This window comes from Pelophylax lessonae (assembly GCF_965119305.1).
Source record: "Pelophylax lessonae genome assembly, chromosome: 5".
Lineage (NCBI taxonomy): Eukaryota > Metazoa > Chordata > Amphibia > Anura > Ranidae > Pelophylax > Pelophylax lessonae.
In genome coordinates, this window is record NC_138772.1 from 72,207,659 (window position 1) to 72,232,431 (window position 24,773).

Here is a 24,773-nt window from a genome sequence, read left to right on the forward strand (position 1 = left end):
GCCTGTACAGCAGTAATAGAAAGGGGTGCCAGTGTCTAGACCCTGAAGAGAAACAGGGTGCCAGTGTGTGGTCCCTGAAGAGTTAAGAGTTGCAGCAGTGCTTACAAATCGCTACCTCAGCCAGGAAGGGTAAAGGGAGCAGTACAAAGGACTTTTGAGTCACAAGAAATCGTCAGAAGTCAGTTCAAGTTCACAGACAGCGGGTTAGTGTTAACAAGCGCCAACCAGCGTTGACAACCATTCAGCCGGCATCAAGTCAGTGTCAAAAGACGTTTTCTCAGATGTCACCTTGCATTGTATATAGTCGAGCCAGAGGAGTATCCCACTCATTCCCTTCACCCATCCAAGTTCCCAAAATAAATACAAAAACCAAAGATGCTGGACTGTTTCTTGTCTCAGTGCTCACACTTGGAGAAAATGCTTAAATGTGCTGTCACTAGCGGTAACCCTGGCAGACCCACATCCAGCACAAAGCCTGGAACTCCTGCTACAGGTTCAAAATGGAATCCGTTTGCACGGTGGTGGCTTCCCGACATCAGGTGGATTTTTTTTGCCTCCATCGACATCAAGGACGCTTACTTTCCATTTTCAATATGTGTCGATCTCCAGCGCTTCCTCCAATTTGCCGTGGGAGAGGAGCATTATTCGTTTGTAGCCCTTTGGTCTTCCCTCTGCTCCTCGGGTCTTCACGAAAGTGTTGGCTCCAGTGATAGCATTGTTTTGCCAATGGGGGATCGTTTTACTGGGCTACTTGGACACCCTCCTTCTGTGAGTGGAGTCTCCTAATGCTCTGGTGAATTACCTTGAAATCACCATACGAGCTTGATGGAGTTTGGCTGAATTCTGAATTTTCAGAGGTCTGCTCAGGTTCCATCCACAAAGCTGGACTATCTGGGTCTGACTCTGGACTCTGCCTTAGCCAGAGTGCTCCTTTCTCTGGATAAACGCCAGTAACTACAGGCTGCAATTTGTCTCCTGCTGTCCAGCAGATGGTCATCCTTCCGGACTTGCATGCGGGTGCTGGGCCTGATGGTGTCTACCTTCGAGATGGTTCAGTTTGCACAGTTCCATATAAAGTCCCTGCAAGGGAGATTCTGGCTAAATGGGACAAGAATCCCCAGTCTCTGAACAATCAGACCCGGCTGAGCCGGGAAACGAAAGAGTCCCTGATATGGTGGCTACGTTCTTCGGTACTTCGGCTGGACAAATCCTTACTACCCTTGTATTGGACAGTGGTCACCACGGATGCCAGCTTGTCCAGCTGGGGAGGCGTCCTCGCAAAAATTCTGCTCAGGGGATCTGGACACTGGAAGAGTCCGGACTACCGATCAATGTCTTGGAACTTCAAGCGATCAGATTGTGCCTGGAACATTGGACAGATCGTCTTCAGGGATGTCCAGTGTGCATTAAATTGGACAATGCCACGGCCTTGGCTTATGTCTATCACCAGGGGCGCACAAGAAGTGTCCTGGAGGTAGCCGGCGTTCTAAGGTGGCCAGAACGGTGCGTTCCAGCCTTCCCTGCCGTACACATTCCCAGGGTGGAAAACTGGCAGGGGGAGTAGTCCCTTCATTCGAAGGTGTTTCATTAGTTCCGTCACCGGTGGGGCAACCCCAAGGTGGATCAGTTTGCATCCCAGCTCAACAGGTGCAGAGGTTTGTGGCTCGGTTTCGGGATCCTCTGGCGGTGCGCTGGTGGCCCCGTGAGTCCGTATCGCCTGATTTATGCCTTCCCTCCTCTCAAGCTTTTGGCAAAACTTCTATGCAGGATCAAGGCAGAAAGGATTCCAGTCATCTTAGTGGCCCCGCACTGGTCTTACCGGGCTTGGTACGCCGATCTGGTGCGACTGGTCGCCAACGTTCCTTGGAAGGTTCCTCTCAGGGAGGATCTGCTGTCCCAAGGACCAATCATCCATCCTGCTTTACAGTCGCAGGCTTTGACGGCTTAGCTGTTGAATGTCAGGTGCTAATGGATAGAGGTTTGTCTGAGTTGGTGATTCCAACGCTGTTAAAAGCTAGGAAATCTACTTCTAGAAAGGTCTACCATCGTACGTGGAAGACGTACATTGCGTGGTGTGAGTCTCCTGGGGTTCATCCTCACTCTTTGTCGGTGGCTTGGATCTTGACCTTCCTTCAACAGGGGGTTGAGCAGAAACTGGCTTTGAGTACTATCAAGGGTGAGGTGTCGGCCTTCGTGGTCTTCTTTCAATGGCCCTTGGCCAAATACTCCCTGCTGCATACTTTTCTTCAGGGAGTTAGGCACTTGACCTCGATTTGGTTCTCTGTCCTCCAGAAGCCTCCTTTTGAGAATCTTCAGGAGATTCCCCTGCTTTCGCTGCCCCAGAAGGTGGCCTTCTTGGTGGCTCTTACCTCTGCGCGCAGTGTGTCGGAATTGGCGTAGTTATCCTGTCGTTCACCTTACTGGTGGTTCACATTGATAAGGTGGTCTTTCGCCCCTGTCCGTCGTTCCTTCCTCAGGTTGTCTCTGATTTTCATTTGAATGCAGAACTTGTGTTGCCTTCCCTGTGTCCCAGGCCAAAACATCTGAAGGAAATTGCTTTGGATGCCTTGGATGTGGACCGGGCAATTAGGGTGTACCTGGCAGATACAGAGTCTTTTAGGAAGTCAGACTCTCTGTGCTCACGGATGGGCCTCGGAAAGGGTTGTCCTTTTCTCTGCGACCATTTCTAGATGGATCAGACAGACTGTGATTCAGTCCTATTCCATCAGGGGTTAGGTTCCTCCTTTCCATGTCGAGACACACTCTACTCGGGCGCTCAGTGCCTCCTGGGCCTTCCGTCATCAGTGACACAGGTTTGCAAGGCGGCAATCTGGTCGTCGGTGCACACTTTTACAAAGTTCTATAAAGTGAATTTTTTGGCATCTGCGGATGCTTCCTTTGGCCGCAAGGTTTTGCAGGCTGCTGTTTAGAAGACCTGGTCCTCTTTGAGGGTGTATTGTTTTTTTCAGGTGAGCTTCAGTTGTTTTGGTTGAACTCCTGTTTACCTGGTTGGCTATAGTTATCCTTGGGAGTTTCTTTTCGCTCTTCCTACCCCTCATGTATAACACTGCTTTGGGACATCCCAATGGTTAAGAAGATCAGGAGCTGTGTCTGTCAATGAATGAAAGAGAAAATGGGATTTTTGACTTACCTTAAAATCCATTTCTCTGATGTTCATTGATGGACACATCACCCACCCCTCTGTGGAGTTGTAATTCTTCTGACACTGCTTGTAACAAAACTGAGTACCTATAGCAGAGAGAGGGAGTATACCCCCTGGGACAGGCCATAGGTGTAGCCAGACTTTATTTCTGCCTCGTGTCCTACTCCTGTGGGAGGCAGTATAACCCAACGGTTAAGAAGATCAGGAGCTGTGTCTGTCAATGAACATCAGAGAAATGGAGTTTACAGAATGGACAGAAACAATAAAGGACCCAAGGGAAGGACAGGAGAAACCTGACTGCACCCTGGCATAATTTTGAGGTCCAACCTCAACACAATTACTTTGTTCTGTACAGCTTCCTCAGGTTTTCCAAGCTCAAGGGAGCTATATGCCCACCACAGATATGCCTTTTACCTGTTATCAGTTTATTAAGAATTGCCCTTTCCTGGAAATGACTGGCCACTCTTAAACTGGAATTTAACTCCAAAAGGTTAATTGGGCCTTAACAGTACTTCCAAAAGTATTTTTGTCTGTAATTTCTCCTAAAACTTGCAGTAAATGTCTTGGTCTGTGAGTGTGTCTAGGAACTCCTGTAACTACATCCTCATAGCTGTATATCTACAATGTGAGATCTAAGGCACCCCCCACCTCCTACACACCTCTGATGTCTGGCAATCTGATGAATTGTGGGACGTTAGTCAAAAGCAGCAGGAGAGGAGCAAAAAGCATGCACAGAATAAAGCAGAAGCATGAAGATCCTTGCATTTCATGTCCCTTGTACAGACTCCTCTCCATTGAGCATTACAGTAGTGACATCATGAAACCTCATTCCATATCTTGTGAGACTAGCAGGAAGAAGTGCCTTAGATTACCTCCCATTACAGAAATACAGCTATGTGGCTCCAGGCAAAGTAAGACCTAGACACAGGAAGTGTACTGCTATTTTTCAGGAAGAATGCAAACAAAAGGAAATATTTCAAGGCATTACTTGGACTCAAAAAGTGATTATCTAGAAGTGTTAAGGCAGGCCATACACACTGTGAATTTCTTTCCTGCAACCATGGGTTGCACGATTGCCCCATTAACACAGGCAGTGTTGACCGGGAAATCATAAATTGTCTTCTCCCGGCGGAGGGAGCCATTCCTGCCAGGAGAAAGCAGAGATTATTGCTAGCAGCTAAAGTAGCCACTGGCGATAATCGCAAGAGAAGCGGGTAGGCTGATTGTACCCAAGTTGAATGATCATCTTGGTGCATTCAGCCTGCACATTAACAGAACCGTCCAAGATTTAAACCCTGTATGGCCGGCCTAAGCCTAATTTAACACCTCACTTCTACTAATATGTTTTTGGCACTCTCTTGCTTTTGTAAATTCAAGAGTGTATGTGTAGTTAAAGTGGTTCTAAAGGCAGCAGTTTTTTTTTTTTTTTTAACCTTTAATGCATTCTTGGCAGTAAGGTAAAAAAAAAAAAAAACCCTGTGTGCAGCCACCAGCCCCTCCCCCTGCACTTGCCTGATCTTGGTCCAGCACTGGGTCCCAGAGCATCCGCTCTCCCTCCTCACAGGGAAGATGGATAGCAGCGGAACCATTTGCTCCTGCTGCTGTCAATCAAACCCTGCGACTAGAGAGCTGGGTGGGGGTGAGCTGTGCTGTATGTGTCTATAGATGCAGGCAGCGTGGCTCAGGATTAACCCCGCAGGTGTGCCACAATAGGAAGCAGGTTCAAATGGTGGCACAAGAGGAGAAGCCAGGAGTGCCAGCAGGGAACACTAGAAGAGGAGGATCAGGGCTGCTCTGTGCAAAACCATATATATCTTTTACAATCGATTAAGGAAAAGTGTTCTGTTACCATTAAAACCCTTATTGGGTGTTTCAATAATTACAAAGCAGTTCCTTTTTATCTGAAGTTTGTGTTCACTGGTGTTTCATCATCAGACTTGTTGCACAACGTGCCTGATTTGCCATTTGGCAGGCACAGAGATTCTCAAAGTATAAAGTTATTTCAGCTGCTTTAATATCTACAGAACAAGGTAGTATCTAGTAAGTCTCAGACTCAGGTTTATATGGCTGACCTAACAATCCTATTTTAGCAGATTGCCATGTACAGGAGCATTGTGTAAGTTGATCTAGTATGAGATGTCAGGTTCTTTATGAAAATAATCTGAATAGCAGAAATGCAATAAGGAAAGGGTTTTCCCTGGATTCATGCCCCATCTCATGTTCATTTTACCAGTTGGTGGTTGGAGTTGAGGTTACATTTGTCAGTAAAGGTTTCACTAAAGAATACTCTGAATTTGTCAGTAAAGGTTTCACTCAAGTGGCACCACATGAGCCTGCCAGGAAAAATTGTTCCCTTTCATCTCAACAAAGGGCAGGAAATCTCTAGTCTATGTCTATTGGTGGTCAGAACCAGATAACTCTTCTGCTTTGTGACTGCTCAGGAGCTGGTTCCCCCTTGTTCTGAATATTTGCCCATGGTTCCAGGGGATGGTAATACCACCCATGTGTAATTATTTTCTAAAAGTTGTGGTTTGTTTCATAACCAGGTACAGAAACAACCCCCTGACGTGTTTCTGGGGTTTTAGCTGTACTTTTCTATATGGACATAAAATAACCACATAACCATCCATATGTAACTGCTCATTAAACCCAGAAAGTAAAGCTGCCCCAAAGGCCTACATTTTAGAAGTACAATGCAGTTAACTTGGGCATTTTTAATCACAGTTTTCAAATGTGTTTAAAAAGCATATTGCACAAAACTATGTACACACAAGCAGATACTCACTGACAGGAAGAATGAATGAACTACTACAGTGCTTGACAGCCCCGTGGTAGTTCCTTAAAAACTACTAGCCAACAGCCCCAAAGGATGTCGGGACTTGTAGTTTCCCATTCATGGAGGACTGTAAATGAGTGACGCGGGCAGTTGGAACCATGGTTTTGTTTTTCAAAGAGTGACAGCTGATGCCTAGAGGAGATGCCAGCCCGCTGAGGAGGAGGGGGGGGGGGGGTGGCTGCAGCTGCTGGAACATGTTCAACCTAAAATATGGGTAGAACATATAACATGTTCCAAGAGGAAAACCCATCCTTTAACCACTTGCCTACTGGGCACTTTAAAGCGGAGTTCCGCCCTGGGACATTTTTTTAAAATAAAAATACCCCCGGGACAGTCAGGGCTAGTGCATTCCACAACGGCTAGCCTCTGATCTGTCCCGGGTTGCACTTACCTGCAAGAAGAACTACTTACTTTGAAAATGTATTGTCCAGTGCTGCCATCTCAGGTGTGAGCAGCTTGAAGCCAGCGCGATCCTCTTCTGTGTCCTCTTCCGTCTTCTTCGGTCCCACGATGCACTGCACCGGCCCCGCCGTCACTTGCGGTGCGGCAGCTTCATCCCTGCACAGCTTCTGGGCATGCCCAGAAGCTGTTTAGCAAGGTATGACGGCGCTTGCACCGGAACTGACGTCGGGGCTGGTGCAGGCGCATTGATTCCTGGGAGCGATGACGTTCAGCTCCCAGGAATCATTGCAAAGCCAGGAAGTGACCAATCGCAGAGGGGAGGAAGAGGAAGTAAGGTAAGTATATTTTCTTTCTAAACGAGGTAAGTAAAAAAAAAAAAAAAAATTGCGATTATCCATTTGTTTTTCAGGTGACCCGGAGCGAGAAGATGGAGGTAAGTTTAATTTTAGGGTGGAACTCCACTTTAACCCCCTTCCTGTCCAGGCCAATTTTCAGCTTTCAGTGCTGTCATACTTTGACAGTTGCAGTGTCATGCAACGCTGTACCCAAACTAAATTTTTAGCATTTTTTTGAGACTGATAGAGCTTTATTTTTGGTGTTCTTTAATCACCACTGGGTTTTTTATTTTTTGCTAAACAAACAGAAAAAGATTGGTGGGCACTGTTGCGGCTGCCTGATCATCAGGACGCTAATGATCAGTGCCCTAATTGTCAGTGCAGATGTCCCCTTTGTGGAATTGCCGGTTTTTGTCTCGCCTCTCCTCACACCCTGTCAGCGGCAAGAGCTGTAATTCCTAGAGGTATGTTTTAAGGTTCCATGCACACTAGGGGCAGAAAAAAATGCCAGAAACCTTGTTAGAAAAAGAAGCATAAATAAATGCTCATAGTGGCTCATATTGCACAAGAGTTTGAGCGTTTATGGGGCATTTGCTTTTACAAGCCCTTTTTTTTTTCCATAACATTTCCTTCTGCTCATTTTTCAATGTAAACTTGAAAATGCAAACACTCCCAAATGCCACATTTATTAGCTTTAAGCGTTTTTTCTGCTCAAAATTTCCTCTCGAAAACGCAATTTTTTTTTATTGTTCGGCCTCTAAACGCTTTTCTGAAAATATGCCTTTAAACTCTCGAATGTGCATGGACACCTAGGCTAACATAGAGTTGCTTCTACAGGTTAAAGGAAAAAACAATAAGCAGCATTGCATGGACCCTGTGATGACTGCACTTTTTTCAGGCTTTTTCCGTTTTATTTTCACCAGAGAATTCTGCCAGTAGCACAATTTATTTCCTAGAATGACAATGCTTCACTCACCCTTCAATATCAAGAAAACAGAAACTGGACAGAACCCTGACCCTACTCCTATTCTCAATAACATAGAAGGGTGAGGGGCTGTAGTCCTGAGACTGTGTAACTCATGATACTCACCACAAGCAGGCATCACAGGGGTTTATCAATCTACAAGATTTCTGGCAGGATCAACAGCTTTTTTTTTTTTTAATCTTATGAAAGAGATATAACAAAACATTTGGTGTGGTTAACCAAACAAAAAGGCAAGTTAATTGTTAAGGTGGATCGCTGTGGCGATCCAACAAACCAGAAGTGGGAGCGGGTACCTGTCAAAACCAGTTACCCACTCAGCCTGCCCCTGAAGAGGAGGGGGGGGGGGGTGAAGGCATGAAATAGAACTTCCTCTTTGGGGTGAAGCTCTGTTTTAAGGTTTAAATCAGCCTTACTCAACCTTTTCAACACGGAGAAATGCGTAACTAACATTTCAGCCTCAGGGAACCTCTGCTAAAAATGACTATATCTACAACCCATTAGTGTGCTAGTCAGTGGGAAGAATGCTCCTTACATTTGTGGCCATTAGGCGAAATTACACCCTTACAGATACTTAAAAAAATCAATTGGGAACTTATCTGAGAGGCAGAAATTGCTCATTGCTCAAGGAACTCCTAGCAACCTCTGAAGGAACTCTAGGATCCATGGAACCCTGGTTGAGATACCAGGGATACACTTTTAGCCAATTTTAGCTATTCTTTAATACAATCTGTAATATTTTTGGCCTTTTTACAGGTTTTCATTGCACAGAATGTTATCCCATTTTCTTGGAAGCAATTGGATGACCATTTTTTTTTTTCTGCTGTCAGTTTTAGGTATGCTGAAATCCCTTCATCAGTTGCAAGTGGAGAACCGGCGACTGGAGGAGCAAATAAAAAATCTGAATGCTAAAAAAGAGCGTCTTCAGCTCCTTAATGCCCAGCTGTCTGTTCCTTTCCCCTCTATTACCTCCAACCCAAACTCCTCTCCCCAAGTGCACCCATACCCATTACAGAACGGTAAGGACAGCTCTGATATGTGCATTTTTTAACCTTCAGGATCTTATTTGTAGATTCATATTTTGGAATTGTTTTTGTCTGGGATTTCTGCACTGCTGCTGTCACCATTGGTCCTTTAAATTTTAACATTTTTCTCATTTATATCCAACTGCGGGAATCCTGTACTCTAGAGAACCCCATATTATTACAAGCTTTACCAACCACTGGAAAGTCATTTTGTGCTGAGACGACTTCCGTTAACGGGTCTTTGCTAAACCTCTGTTGTATGGTGTTTTGTATTTTTGTCGGAATACAATTACTAATTTCATTGGCATCTTTGGTTGTCACTTCATTGTACATTGAATGTTGTGTGTTGCTACAGTTGCTACTCCTGGAAAAGGAAAGCCACGTCTTTTTTTTTACGTTACCCATATCAAAATATTCTGTGTACTTCTTCAAGCAATATATTTGGAAATAAATCTTTTCAAAATTGGCCAATCCATTTGACAAACAAAGTTAAAAAAAAAAAAACTGTAAATATCTTGGACTTTATCGTGTATTCCTGCATCTGTCATGGCCTCACAAGTTAATTGACTTGTCTAGAGCGTGCAAAAGAAGCACTTGGAGTCTCTGTAACAACATGGAAGCTGAACTGCTAAGAGAGTTTCCTGAAAGGTGAAAGTTGACGATCCTTGCGGTGTTCACTGGGCACCTTCTGTGGAGCTCTAATGATCTGTCGTGCAAGTGGGCTTAGCTACATTAACAAAATAAACATATAATGATGCAGGTGGGGGGGGGGGGGTGTTCAAATGTTAATGGATATTAACTGAAGGCTAATTTTATAGCATTCTGCCAGTTACTCCATTTTATTTTAAATCTTGTGTTTAGAGTAGTTGTTGCAATAAAGTTATAACTAAATCTTAAATCCTTTTGACTTATTCATTGCTATGGGATACAATAATGTTGAGTGGAGCTGGGTAATAGCATTAATGGCTTATTTTAGTGTCCAATGAAAAAAAAAAAAAAAACACTGTACGTGATGCTGGATGATATGTTTCTGAATTTTTTGTAGCATCAAACACAGATTCACTGAGCATCAGTAAAAGCCCGCACCTGGGAAATTTCCAGACAGAAAATGCCCATCAAACCACACATCAGGTAGGTTGCTAGGAATACATGTAACTTGTTTTCTTTATTAACCAGAATTAAAGTGGTTGTAAAGGCAGAAGGTTTTTTTATCTTAATGCCTTCTATGCATTAAGACAAAAAGCCTTCTGTGTGCAGCAGCCCCCCTAATACTTACCTGAGCCCCATCTAGATCCAGATGTTGCAGCAGTGTCTCGGCTGCCCGGGACTCCCCTCCTCATTGGCTGAGACAGCAGCACAGCGCCATTGGCTTCCGCTGCTGTCAATCAGTCAACCAGCCAATGAGAAGAGAAAGGGGGTGGGGCCAGGCCACTGCGCCGTGTCTGAATTGGCGCACAGAGCTGCGGCTCGGCTCTGGTGCCCCCATAGCAAGCTGCTTGATGTGGGGGCACTCAACAGCAGGGAGAAGCCGGGAGCACCGAAAAGGGACCTGAGAAGAGGAGGATCTGGGCTATTCTGTGCAAAACCACAGGGCAGGTAAGTATATACATGTTTGTTTGTTTTTTTAACAAAAAAAAGACTTTACAATCACTTTAAGCCCAGCATACTGGGGATTCTATACAAGTGCCAGTGGTGGCGGTGCTGCATTTTGTACAGTTTTTGTGTATTTGAACTGCAGGTCCCTGAGTGCAGAGGACAGCTCCCTGGGAATGTCTTATCCACTGTGCCACCAACAGTTCTTTAGAGATCAATGGAGATGTGGTTGAAATTAAAGCAACTCTGACAGTAGAAATATAATTATGTATTACATGCTCCATGCAAAAAAGACAGTTGGTACTTACCTTTAGCACTGCCATTTGCTGTATTGAAGGGATACCATTGCCTGAAGAATCTTTAGAACCTAAAACATCCAGGAGTATCAAATGCTTGATTCACTGCTGCGCTCTGTGGTTCAAACTGCTGGCCCTTATGTAACTGTCATTTACTGATGTAGGTACCTAAATTTGAATGATATACAGTAAGCCTCCTGCAATCCCCCGTAGAGCAGAGTTTAGACTAGGAGAGGGAGAAGGAGCCAGTCAATTGTGCTCTAGCTCTCATGTTTTGATGGCGGGTGCTTATAGAAATAGGGAGAACAGGTTCACAAAGATGTTCTTTAGGCTGCTATTTCTATTCTTTACGGTTTTGTTACTGAACTATTATCGCTATAAGTACCGTAGTGTCCGGAATAAATTTCCCCACCGTAAAAAACGAATTTGAAAGGCTATAGATTTTTATAGTGAAGTGTCCTGACAAACCCCTCTCTGTCTATTTTCTTCCCAGGATTTCACCTCGAGCGGTCACAGCACCAGCAGCTCTTCATCACTCTCCACTCCTCCCCCTGATGGCCAGAGTCCAGCCCAACAAGTCCAGGGGGTCCAAAGAATCAATGGTGTGACTATGGGAACACTAACCAGTGGTATTCAAACAGTCACATCAGCTATTCCTGCAGTGTCGGGAGTGGGTGCAATAATTGGAGCATTGCCAGCAAACCAGTTGGCGATTAATGGCATTGTCGGGGCTCTGAATGGAGTGATCCAGACTCCAGCTACACTGCCCCAACCAACTGGCCTAACTCATGGGACAATATTACCTAATGTAACACATCCTATTTCTTCCACACTAACAAATAGGTAAGTGTTTACCAGCATGAGATAAAATGGCTACCAATTACTTATTCGGTAGATGTCATTGTCTGGAGGGAAAGAAAATTATGGTGTCCTCTTTAGTATAAGGACAGGTGTTTGTCTTCATAGAAAACTAATTTTGCTCCACTTGTACAGGTTTCATCAGTCTTGATGGGATAAAAAAAACAATAGGGAATAAATAATTACATTTCCTGAAAAAAAACGTGGCTTTGGTTTCCTCCAGCACTGCTGACATAACTAAAAATATAGTGGGAATGTATCCTGATAGCCTGCCACACCCCCCCCAACCCAACATAACATAACCCAACCCAATATGATATACTTGCTGATCTACACTCCTTCGCTATCTTCCTGTTGCAGAAGTCCACCCTGCTTAAGCTGTGGTTTTAGAAGGTGATGGAGCTTACTTGAGTGGGTGAGTTTATTTCTCCTCCCCATAGGACAGTGTTCAGCTTTAGTGATTAGTGGCTCAGGCATGGTCACATGGAGAGGTCACATGCTCCCCATATCTGGAAGCTTCACTCCGTTAGAACAATGGAACCAGGGTTTAGACAAGACAGGGAGTCACCAGAAGAGCTCATATGGGTGAATATAACTTGCCGGGGGAGTTAACTTTAAAGGCCATGTATTGGGTGTTACAATGAGCAGACAGATGGTACTATAGTGTCACTTCCTGACCAGTGCGTCACTTCAACAATGTTCTAGCTACATTATCAGACTCTTATGCTTGCCATACATCAGGGCTGAAAGTTTCAACAAGTCCTGAGCTACCAGCCAGGCTTAAGTGTTACTCGCCACCAGTTGCCCCACCCAACCCCTACCTTCCCCCGCCCCTAATTCCACCCCTAAACACGCCCTCGTAAATTATCATATTTTATTTAGATCATACATAGTACAGGAGACAGTCGGAGACTGCAGACATTGTACAGGAGAGGGTCAGAGACTGCAGATGTGATACAGGAGAAGGTCAGAGAGACTGCAGACATGGTACAGGAGAGGGTCAGAGACTGCAGACGTAAAACAGGAGAGGGTCAGGGACTGCAGACGTGGTAGAGGAAAGGGTCAGAAACTGCAGATGTGGTACAGGAGAGGGTCAGACTGCAAACATGGTACAGGAGACGTTCAGAGAGACTGCAGACATGGTACAGGAGACGTTCAGAGAGACTGCAGACATGGTACAGGAGACGTTCAGAGAGACTGCAGACATGGTACAGGAGACGTTCAGAGAGACTGCAGACATGGTACAGGAGACGTTCAAAGAGACTGCAGACATGGTAAAGGAGACGTTCAGAGAGACTGCAGACATGGTACAGGAGAAGGTCAGAGACTGCAGACATGGTACAGGAGAGGGACAGATACTGCAGACTTGGTACAGGAGAGGGTCAGAGACTGCAGACATGCTACAGGAGAGGGTCAGAGACTGCAGACATGGTACAGGAGACATTCAGAGGGACTATAGACCTAGTACAGGAGACGTTCAGAGGGTATGCAGACATGGGTACAGGAAAGGGTCAGAGGGACTGCAGACATGGTACAGGAGAGGGTCAGAGGGACTGCAGACATGGTACAGGAGAGGGTCAGAGACTGCAGATATGGTACATGAGAGGGTCAGAGACTGCAGACATGGTACAGGAGAGGGTCAGAGACTGCAGACATGGTACAGGAGAGATTCAGAGGGACTATAGACCTGGTACAGGAGACGTTCAGAGGGTATGCAGACATGGTACAGGAAAGGGTCAGAGGGACTGCAGACATGGTACAGGAAAGGATCAAAGACTGCAGACATGGTATAGGAGAGGGTCAGACTGCAGACATGGTGCAAGAGATGGTCAGGGAGACTGCAGACGTGTTACAGGTGATAGTCAGAAAGACTGCAGACTTGGTACAGGATACGGTCAGAGACTGCAGACCTGGTACAGGAGAGGCTCAGAGACTGCAGACATGGTGCAGGAGAGGCTCAGAGACTGCAAACATGGTGCAGGAGAGGCTCAGAGACCGCAGATATCAACGTGTCCTCAAGTGACGTCCCGTGTAGCGCCTCCACGCACTGCGGCCCGAAACCTGAACGGCTCCTCCTCCCTCTGCTCCCCCCCAGCGGCCAGGCCTCCCTCCTCCTCCTCCTCTGCAAAAACGGCGAAGACTTACCTGAGGCACCAGACAGAAATACATGTAACTGCCAGTGGCGTCACTAGGGTTGGTGTCACCTGGTGCAGTAAAACATGGTGTAACCCCCCCCCCCCCGGCAAAAAATAATTTTCCTGTTTTCTGAAAGTGTGCTTAAGATGCAGCATGTGGGACTTTTGGTGCGCTTTCAGAGAATGCAGAAAAAAATGCGCAATCTAATAGAAATCTATAGGACTGCAGCTATAACTGCGGGTAAAATGTATGAAGACCCCCTTTACATTACACAGCCCCCCGTGGGCCCCTTAACATTACACAGCCCCCCATGCTCCCCTTTACATTATCCAGCCCCCCCCATGGAACCCTTTACATTATCCAGCCCCCCATGGACCCCTTTCCATTCATACAGCCCCCCCCCCCCTCCCAGGGAACCCTTCACAATATACAGCCTCCCCATGTAACCCTTTCGATTATACAGCCCCCCCCCCCCATGAACCATCTACATTATATAGCCTCTCCCCCCCCCCCCATGAAACCAATTAGATTATATATACCCCCCCCCCCCCCCAAAAGAGCAATTTACATTATACAGCCACACCCCCGCCCCCACCCTTTCTACCTTATTAGTAGGAGAGCAGATCAGGAATGAATGTAAAGCATAATGGGACAGGGAGAATCCTCACCAGCGCTGAATATACAGCGGGAACTGCCGAAGTTAACTTTGCTAGGTAAGAGCAGGTGATTGGTTGCTAGGGGGGTCCTAGCAACCAATCACCTGCTCATTAACTTAGAAAGTTAACTCCGGCAGCGCCTGCTGTATATTCAGTGCTGATGATTCTCCCTGTCCCATTCTGCTTTACACTCACTGCTTCCTGCTCCGCTATCCTCTATCAGTGAGCGGCGGAGGCAGTACGGCGGCCGGCCCTGGGGCTCCCTGGCGACCCCCAATGTGTGGCACCCGGGGCGGACCACCCCCACCCCCCCTGTTGGTGCGCCACTGGCCGCTGCTTCTGCCTGCTCTACTCGCCTTCACTTTATTAAGAGTGGAAATTGAGGGCTGCCATACTTTAAACATTTTTCTTGTTCAATTTCCTTTAGATTTACCTTCAAGTATGTAGTAAAAGGACCTGCTTGATTGCATACAAATTGAAAGTTTTTAGGTTTGGCCTCATGTTATATGGTTTTGGTAAATCTAAAGGAAAATTGTACAAGATAATGGTATAATGTACGGCCAGTCTTAATATTGAAATAAATGACTTGAGTGTTATTTTTACCGTTACCATTAGTAAGCCTAATCTAAGGATGGTTGCTAAAGGTGTTTTGATTTACAGATTGAAGGCTAAAGCTGGCCATACACTAGCCGAAAAATCGTTTGAAAATCTGTCCAGTTAATGGGCAAAAATTGAAGGAACAGTTTGGAAAATTCTGTCGAACTAACGATAAATTGAAAGGTTAATGTGTTTCTCGCCCAAACTGTTTTCACTAGGCAAAAGTGACAAAATGAACGAAAAACTGGTTCATTTATGTCCATTAAACGATTTATCATTCAAAATTCAGTCATTGCATGATGGCACGATCGTCTGCTCTCACGGCCGAGTGCTCGTTTTTTTAAAATGAGTTTAAACAATTTTTTGGCTAGTGTATGGCCAGCATATCTCTCCTGTTTTATAAGAAGGAACAGATAAAAAGTCCTTTTATTAGGACTCTTCAGGAACAGTTATAAAATGTTATAAAACCTTCTTTTTAGAAACCAGTGGCTGACTGCTCATTTCCTCAGGGCTCTTGCCTGAACCATACTCATCAGATGTGGATTCTGTGCTCTTTGTGACATTTTGGATGCCCTCCATGGTTTGACCAAGTCTCTTTTGAGCCTTAAGCCTCGTACACACGCACAGATTGTTGGCCGACCGATCGGCCGTCTTTTGTCCAGTGTTGTTTGAAATGTGCTCTAGACTTGCACTGGACTTTTGTTGGCCAACAAAAACCAACTTCAGAAGTGATGTCATGTGATGGTTGACTTTCCGTGTGTTTTTTCTTCTCTGAGCATGCCCAGTCTTGCTCATCTGATTTTTGTCTGCCGAAATCTGTACTGACTGAGGAACAATCGGCCGTTCTGTTGTTGGCCAACAAAAATTTTATAGCATGCACACCAGATTTTTTTTCGGCCAAAAAGTCGCAGTTGGTTGTCGGAAGCATCATACTAACAAGCCTACAATCGGCCGATCGGACGTTGGCCGACAATTTACGGCCAACGATCTGTGCGTGTGTACGGGGCTTAAGACTGGGTGCTAGAGGGATCACCCATGATTACCAATGATTAATGACACACAGGTGGAGATTTACTAAAACTGGAGCACTCAGAATCTGGTGCAGCTGTGCCTGGTAGCCAATTAGCTTCTAACTTCAACCTGTTCAATTAAACTTTGACAATAAAAGCTGGAAGCTGATTGGTTACTATGCAGAGCTGCAGCAGATTTTGTACTCTCCAGTTTTAGTAAATGAACCCCATGGTGTGTAGCTAACCTAAGGCAGGCCATAGATGGTGCAAATTTCTTTCCTGCAATTTGCACAATTTCCCCATCAACACGTTGATCAATTTGGTACATTCAGCCTGCCAACACACGTTTGAGTTTTGTCCGGTTCCTGCTGAACCGGCCAAGATTCTAACCATCTATGGCCTGCCTTAGAAATGTATTGCTAATGCTACATTAACAGGGAGTTCAGTTCCTCCATGAACTTGTGACTGAAATTGCAGAATTGGTTCATTAATCTATAAGATAAAGTATGAAGTTTGCTATGATTGGGGTCTATCTCTAAATTGCTTTTTTGGCTGTCTGTAGGCTCATGGGAGGGTTTGATCCTTACTTTCCCCTCTATTCCATACAGGTGCAAATCTGATTGATGCAGGATTAATCCAAGAATGTATCTTTTCTTGTTCTAGTGCCTCAGGATTAGGACTTCTCTCTGAACAGCAGAGGCAGCTCCTCCTTCACCAGCAGCACCAGCAGTTCCAGCAGCTCCTGAGTTCTCAGCAGCTCACTCCTGTAAGTATTTTAGATGACCAGGCCATGGTCGAGAATGGCACACCTAATGTGAAATATTGTGATAGAATAGAATGGAAATCTTACTAGGATTAAAAATATGTCTGTGATCTCGCACCTGAAATATGTCAAAAGACATTAAAGGCTGTGACAGCTCCCATATATCTGTGCAGACATGCTTCTTTTTAATTCTGTAGACTGTAGTGGACTATCTCTTTATCATTATTGGTATTATTAGTGAAGACTGCAGTCGGAGAACTGTAGCCGACTGCTGTCAGGCTGCCCAGTAATGACATTTTCTCAGTGCTGGGCAACACCTCCAGTCTGTTAATTTCAGGCTTTTCTTTTTAAACCAACCCTTGTGATGCAAACAGATGTATTGAGCTACAGATAATACTATTGTCATGCCTTAATCAACTTCCTTTTGTTTTTCTCCTCCAGGAACAGCATCATGCTCTGCTTTATCAACTGATGCAGCACCACCAACACTCCCAGCAACACCACCAATCGGAACTTCAGCAGCTGCACCTTCCTGCTGCAGCACAAATACCACTGAACAACCTGCTGGCTGGAGCACAGGCCACCTCACTCCATTCCACCACTGCCGCCAACCCCTTTCTAGCCATGCACACCGACAGCACAGTCCAGAAAGTGGCAGTAAGTTTCCATTACATCCCAAATATAACGGGAAGACACGCATTGTTCCCTTTAGTATATCAGGTTAATTTAATACACATTGTAAAGGGCAGTCTTATACAGTAACCCATAACGATGATTCAGAGTTCATTTTTCAGCTAGTCATAAAGTGCCAGTTTCTGATTGATTACAGCACCCAGCTGCCTTAACAAGAAAAACCGTTTCCTTTTCTGTAAAAAGCGTAGCAAGAAAAATGGCAGGGCAGTACTAAAACCACCAAATTGCCCCCTTTTTGTAAAGTAGATAAGGTGATTGTTTTTTTCAACAATTTTTTGCAAATGAGGTAACATGCTGGTAAGGAGGGGGTTAATGGTGGAGCTTGGTAGTGGTGCACTAGTAGTGGCAGGATAGAGATAGAGGAGTTAATGTGTAGATGTGGGGGTAAAACACAGGTCACACCGTGTTTAGATCATATGTATAGGAGAGAAAGGGCGGTGAAAGGGTTAAAAAGATCCCAGAGTAATAAAACAAAATGAATGAATGGATCTGCAGCTGTAGAAGATCAATTCATTCTTTCCCCATTCCCTAAATTACTACAGTCTCTCTCCCTCCTTTCAATCACAGTGATTACATGGTACCAAGGCCTATCTGATCAGTCTGCTGTTTAGAAATGAGGTTTAATCTAATGCATTCTATGTGACCCATAGAGCTGGTGGTTGGTTGTATAATGAGGTTCTCTAGGTAGGTTATTTTGAACAATTGTGATGAAGCAAATGGGTACCTCATCATAAATAGCAGTTTACCTTACAAAAGATTTATGTCTAAATGGGCTTAGCAGCCCGCCACACCATATCTGTTGAATGGTTCACCCCAGGTCATGGGTTAACTTTTATGGTTTTATAGAAGTATGGACTTCGCCTATGGATCACAGGAGTACAGTTTGTTCTGCACTCCTGTGACACGCTGAAGCCGGCTGTCAGCTGACATCACTTAGCCAGTTCAGGTAACCATTGTCCTGTGATCTGTTTGCTTGTAATTAGTGTGTGTGTATAAAAGGTCAATGAGTTTCTGGACTCCTGACAAACCCTTGCACCCAGATGTCCTACATTGGGCCACCCGCACCTAAAAGTAATGTACCTGTACATATAAAACTTTGTTCTGGTCACTGACAGCCCCCAGCATTGGGCCTGAAGTAGGAGGTGACTTGTCACATAGTAGCCAGTTGAACTATGCAGCAGAGGAAAATATGGTAATTTTTTATTTTACTGAACCTGATTGAGCTAAATCAGCTCTAAAAATGTGTGCAGAAAGAGGAAAAGCAGGACCTTGGACTCCCAAAAAAGTAGAGTCAGGAGAAGCAGTGAGCAGCCAACAGTGTGAAAAGCTTTCAGAGAGATCAAGAAAGAGAAGTGCGTAGGAATGAAAAGTAGATTTTTAGATCACTGAATCCTTTAGTGAAAACATTTTCAGGGGAATGATTGGGTGGCAGTTTAGATTGTAGAGGAAACGCAGGTTGGATTAGAAGAGAAGTGTGCCCTTGGCACATCAAAGCGCTTTGGTATCTGGCAGCACTTTTTGGCTCCAACTGGAGCCAACACTCAAGGCTAGTTCAGCCCACAGTTTTTCTGTGGTTAGAAAAAAAATTTGTACTGGTCACAGTGAATTCGCTGGTTTTTCCTGAATCAGGAGCCTGCATTCTAGTATGTGAAAGAGACACTGGCGCTTTACACTGAGCATTTTAACATGAATCTGTACTTTGGCCCATGCTGTCACAAACGAAATAGGTATTTTGTGTCCCTGTTGCTTTGTCCTACGTTTTCTGATACTGATCGTATAGTTCAAAATCCAAGTAGAGGTCATGGAGTTATTGAATATAATTTATTGGATGTGTGGAAATCCTATATAATTTGGTTGCCCTTTTAAAACTATTATTTTTCTTCTCAGAGGCTTGGCGATAAACCAGGACCAGTTATGCAAGATAAGAGTTGATGTGGGGGAAAACCAGAGGTTTACACATCCACCTGGCACTTGAGAACTTACAGACGTCTTCCTTGAAGTAGCAAAGAAACAATGCAAACTGAGACAAAATGACTTGACCTTCTTATCCCTCCAACACTGCATGGACACGCAACACATATCAGCCTGTTGTACGGCCTGCTGGTTTCACAAGGGATTGACAAAGCCTTCCCGGGCTTTCGATATTTATTCGTCTTACATGTTGTAGCTTTGTTGCACTGAAATGCGACTGTATTCATTTGGAGAAATTGTCACTATGGGTGAAATCCAGGATGTGTGCTTGCTGGTATGTTGGTGCAATTCCTATCCAAACAGTACGTTTCTGCCACTGGTTACTGGAAAGAAAAAAAATTGTTCGGGTGTCTCCCCCAGCATGTATTGCTACGTATCTGCTGGGAAAGGCAGGGTTGATATGATATGGGGCATAACCAATTTATTCTATTAAAAGTGCCTGTTGCTGATGATTGAGGCGAGACTGCAGATAAGCAGTCATATTGCACTCGTGGCTTGGTCTGTCTGCGATGCCACTAATGACGGCTGTGGTTAAGTGTTATTTATTTCTCAACAACTCAATTATGTGCAAACTTGTGGATCCCCAACACTTTTATGTTTGTGTTCCATCACTGATTTTCTTAAGTTGCCACAATTTTGTTTAGTTTTCCTGTTTAATACTGAAATTTCCACTGGAAAAAAAATTTAGGAATCGTTTTCTAATATTTCCAATTATTGGTGACTGATAGTTACACTGAGAAATGCTTCCTTCAGGCTCCTTCACGTTAGTGGTTTTCCACTAAAAGCGATCACTGGATTTAGGATTCTAGAGGGGAAACCTTGGCGGGTCCACCCTTTTCACCACCTCCATGGTTGACTGTGGTCTTATATTGTTTATTGAAATATAAACCTTTCATCACCATCCTGTTGTAATGGGTTGCCAATCAAATTTAATTAGCAATACAAAGGTCTTGCTGTTAAGGGGGGATGGGTAGGACCATTCATGCTAGTACACTGACAGTCTACTATATACTGTATATACAGTTTATGTAATTTTTTGAGTTAGAGGAAATTCCCTTTAAATATTAAAAAGAAGAAAGAAAAAAAATCTCACGGCTTCCTTTTCTCGCTATAATTTTAGTGAAGGCCTTGGTACTTGTAGTTATTAAAAACCCTTATGTGTAGCAGGGTTGAAAAGAATGCTAAATTGGGAACCAATTAGTCCAGTAAGCATCACTTTAGGTCCAGTAGACACAGGTTCTTCCCCTTTGATATTGGAAAGGTGCAAAAAAAAAAAAAGACATCTGCATGGCTGAAGGCTGGATAATCCTCAGGAGCCACTGAGGCTTTTCACCAGCAAAAAAAAAAAATCCACATTCTTTTTGCTAACAATGGAAGAACATGTTCCATAGTATTTTAAAGGATAAGTTAACCTTTTTAAAAAAAAAATTATAAATGCACACCTTTTTGCAGGTAAAAATATGTGCATTTATTTTCTTACTTGGAACCTGGAAAGCATTGCAGCCTCAACTAGTAGATCGCGGGTGCCATGCAGGACTCCTTGCAGACTTCTCAGTGTATCTGTGTGCTTGTACAGGCAGACAGATACTGACAGGAAGAATGAATGAACTACTAGGGTGCTCAACAGCTTGCAAAGACTGATGGGACTTCCCATTCACAGAGGACTGAATGAATGACGTGCCACACGACCATGTTTTTTTTTTTCAAACAGAGGCAGCAGGCAGTCGGAGAAGATGCCCACTCGCTTTCACGGGGGAGGGGGAGAGGCTGCAGGAACATGTTACATGTTGCACCCTAAATACTGGTGGAACATGTTACTTGTTCCAAAAGGTAAACTTATCCTTTGAAGTTTATCAGCTATATCTTAGATTGGCCTGAAGAGCCCTGACTTGTATGTTTTTCCACCACTGTGGTGTATACTATAGAATTAGAAAGTAAACACTACCTTTGCATTTGGACACTTCAATTTTTATTTACTGTGCAATGTAAAGATCAGCATGGAGCTTGGCCACCAACTGTATCTAGTAAAGCTTTGCAGAGGAAACCGTGAATAACCTACAGAAATATTAGGACCCTCACCAAGGTCCCCAACAAGTGAATTATTATGCATCACATACAGCCAGATTGGTATCTTTTTAGCACCAAACTCACGTTTCCATCACCCAGCCTTTGACTAAACAATATGGAGCCAAGCAGGGGACCGGACCACAAGTTACAAGGTAATGGATTGGCTGCTGCTTTGATCTATTGGTCCAGCTCATAAAAATCTGTGCTTTCAGTATATACAAATGACAGGTACTTTTTTTGGCTCATTTGCACTAGCTAAAGAAGCCCTTAGTGCCACATTTCTGAACACTATCTGGTGCTCTCGCTGCAGAGGAGGAGCAAACCTCAATCTGAATGAACAAGGCTAGATGCTGTATTCCATGTTCCTTTAGACTCATTCACAAAATGTAAATCAATTGGCACGCCTTGCATTTTTGTGCATCAGGGAGCTCTTGTTTAGCATGAGAAATATCCTCCAAGTGGCCTGTTTTGACTCCTTGTGTACAGGCCCAATCACTGATCAGATATATTGGAAGGGTTTACTTTCCACGGACCTGAAGAAAATATAGCAACTGCTTTATACCACAGAGCTTTGTGATCTAGAATATAGAATCCAGCGATATGCTTTTCATACCCGTAGGGCTGCTATATTATTCTGGATATGTTACACTTTTAATGATGATTCAAAACATCACTTTAAAATGTGTCAGTGCATATTCAGTACAGAGTTCAGACAAAATGCATGTTTTCCATTTAAAACTGAACGAACACACATTGCCTTCCATCCAGAACTACCATATATAGAATATAAGAATTTTCTACAAACTTCTATTTATACCTTTTATTGAGGCAATTAATGTTTTAGGTAAAGCTGTCCTTTAACATGTTTCTCTGATTACTCCTTTCTGTCAAACAACATTATGGGGTAAGCAGCAAAAACCTCACCTTTATAAATAGCATTTGTTACCTGTCTTATCCCTTGTAATGTAGCAACGGTGCAGCCTTTCAGGTGTCCATCATGCTCATTTGGGAAGAATTTGGTTTTTTATCATTCCTATGTAAACTGTAAACAGACCCAATGCTGTGTCTATGCAAGGAATTCAGCTGTACATTTCTGTAGGCCAAGGTTCCTCCAGAGGTTGCTTGGGGTTCCTTGAGCAATGACCAATTTCTGCCTCTCCGATAAGTTCCCACTGACACCAATTACCTTTTTAGGTATCTGTAAGGAGGTAATTCATCATAATGACCATAAATGTAAGGAGCATTCTTCTCACTGATCATCACACTATCAGTAGTTGTCTTTGTTGAAAAGGTTGAGAAAGTCTGCTGTAGGCTTATCCACCTGCACAACTAGCAACGGGATTATAGAAATATTTCTATTTCTAAGAAGTAAACCCCAAACCAGTTAGTGGTATTAAGGTTTAGCTTTTTTAAAAATAAAAAAATAACAAACGTTGTACTTACCTGCTCTGTGTAATGGTTTTGCACAAAGCCGCCTCGATCCTCCTCTTCTTGGGTCCCCTGCTGACGCTCCTGGCTCCTCCCCCCTGACCAATGCCCCCAAAAGCCATCTGCTTGCTATGGGGGCACTGGTGTTTGCTCGCTCCCAAGCCCTGCTATATGAGTCCATAAGACACACAGAGCCGCCTCACCCCCAGCTCTCTCCTTGTTGGCTCCCTGGCTATGATTGACAGCAGTGGGAGTCAGTGGCTCCCACTGCTGTCTCAACCAATGAGGAGAGGGAGTCCCAAGACAACAGAAAGGGGCACTTGTGTTTGCTCGCTCCCAAGCCCTGCTATATGAGTCCATAAGACACACAGAGCCGCCTCACCCCCAGCTCTCTCCTTGTTGGCTCCCTGGCTATGATTGACAGCAGTGGGAGTCAGTGGCTCCCACTGCTGTCTCAACCAATGAGGAGAGGGAGTCCCAAGACAACAGAAAGGGGCACTTGTGTTTGCTCGCTCCCAAGCCCTGCTATATGAGTCCATAAGACACACAGAGCCGCCTCACCCCCAGCTCTCTCCTTGTTGGCTCACTGGCTATGATTGACAGCAGTGGGAGTCAGTGGCTCCCACTGCTGTCTCAACCAATGAGGAGAGGGAGTCCCAAGACAACAGAAGCTTGTGTGCACATTGCTGGATCCAGAGGGGGCTCAGGTGAGTATTAGGGGGGGGGCTGTGGGGGGAGCAGCACACAGGTTTTTTGCTTTCATGCATAGAATATATGAAGGTAAAAAACCTTCAGCCTTTACAAACACTTTAACTTGCTAATTCTGTCTTCTGGAAGCATTGCAGTTAATTCAGTTTACATAATCCATTACAGTCAATTTCAGGAGACCCATTCAGGTTGTCCTCGGCCTTTGTTAAATACTTCTGTGATAAACAGCCTTGAATGTGTTTGGGAGAGACTGCGATGGGCTCAGAAAGAGGCCAGGACTTGAACACACTGGACTGCATTTTTACATTTTCAGGGCCACCTAGAAGGTGAGCTTACCGGCAAATATGGGGCAACCAGCTGAAAGAGATGAACGCCAATATAACATACACAGCACCTGGGTAATGTCCACTGAGACAGTAAAGATGCAAAATTCTTTTATTTTACTTTAGCATACCATTACAGGTACACATATGCCACTGCTGACTTCCTTCTAAGAATAAGAATTTCCTGGCTGTTCGGGCTTTAAACATTTTTCATTGGGCACAGTAGACACTTGAAATGTCTGTGCTGGCATAATGGAAAAAAACAGACATGATATGCTCTTAACAGTCACTCTGCTTTGCAGTGTCATATTTGCCAGGAAGGAGGAGTTCTCCTTTAGGTTTGTTTTTTGGTTGTTGTTTTTTTTTTCTTCTTTTTTTTTTGCATAGTGTCATTAAAAACCTGCAGCCTGGCTTTATAGCATTGTACAGAAGGCTCCAGTGATTGGTAAAAGGATTTCTGATGCTTTGTTAAATGTTTGCATTATTAATGGTAATCGAGAAGCAGACCCCGATGTAATCTGACCTCCACTGTGCGTCTGACTGAGAGAACACAACCCTCCACAGTCCTTACCTCATTCTGTACATAAGCTTTTGTGTTTTTTTGTATTGTTTAAGAAAAAAAAGTAATAATTCATATGGAAACAATATTTTGATTTGTAATATTTCTAATCGGCAGATAAAAATCAAATTAAAATTAATTTATTTTTATATTTTCAGGGGGGTTTGAAAACCTTGGTAAATGATTTTCTACGCACTCTTATGTAAAATGGGCGGCAAAGTGGTTCAGTTTTGTATTGTTACTGATTACTTCAAACACATCAGTGTGTGCTTTAAATATACCTAGATGTCAAAATTCCATGTGTATTGATACAAATGTACAGAAGCATTGAGAATAAATTTTATTAATGTATCCACTAACATTTGTTGTACC

The 24,773-nt window shown here is 44.1% G+C and overlaps 1 protein-coding gene across 6 annotated transcripts in view; it reads left to right on the forward strand.

Annotated features, from left to right (window-relative positions):
- The window catches only part of MLLT10 (MLLT10 histone lysine methyltransferase DOT1L cofactor), a 366,688-nt gene extending 347,132 nt beyond the window's left edge, over positions 1-19,556 (forward strand). For all 6 annotated transcript variants that reach the window (XM_082257831.1, XM_082257826.1, XM_082257829.1 and 3 more), the window contains 6 exons: positions 8,549-8,737; positions 9,789-9,874; positions 11,126-11,475; positions 16,553-16,655; positions 17,094-17,309; positions 19,233-19,556. In XM_082257831.1, the coding sequence (XP_082113957.1) occupies positions 8,549-8,737; positions 9,789-9,874; positions 11,126-11,475; positions 16,553-16,655; positions 17,094-17,309; positions 19,233-19,277 (989 nt within the window). In that variant the 3' untranslated portion in view covers positions 19,278-19,556. The remainder of the gene's footprint in view (positions 1-8,548; positions 8,738-9,788; positions 9,875-11,125; positions 11,476-16,552; positions 16,656-17,093; positions 17,310-19,232) is intronic.
- The last annotated feature ends 5,217 nt before the right edge of the window (positions 19,557-24,773 follow it).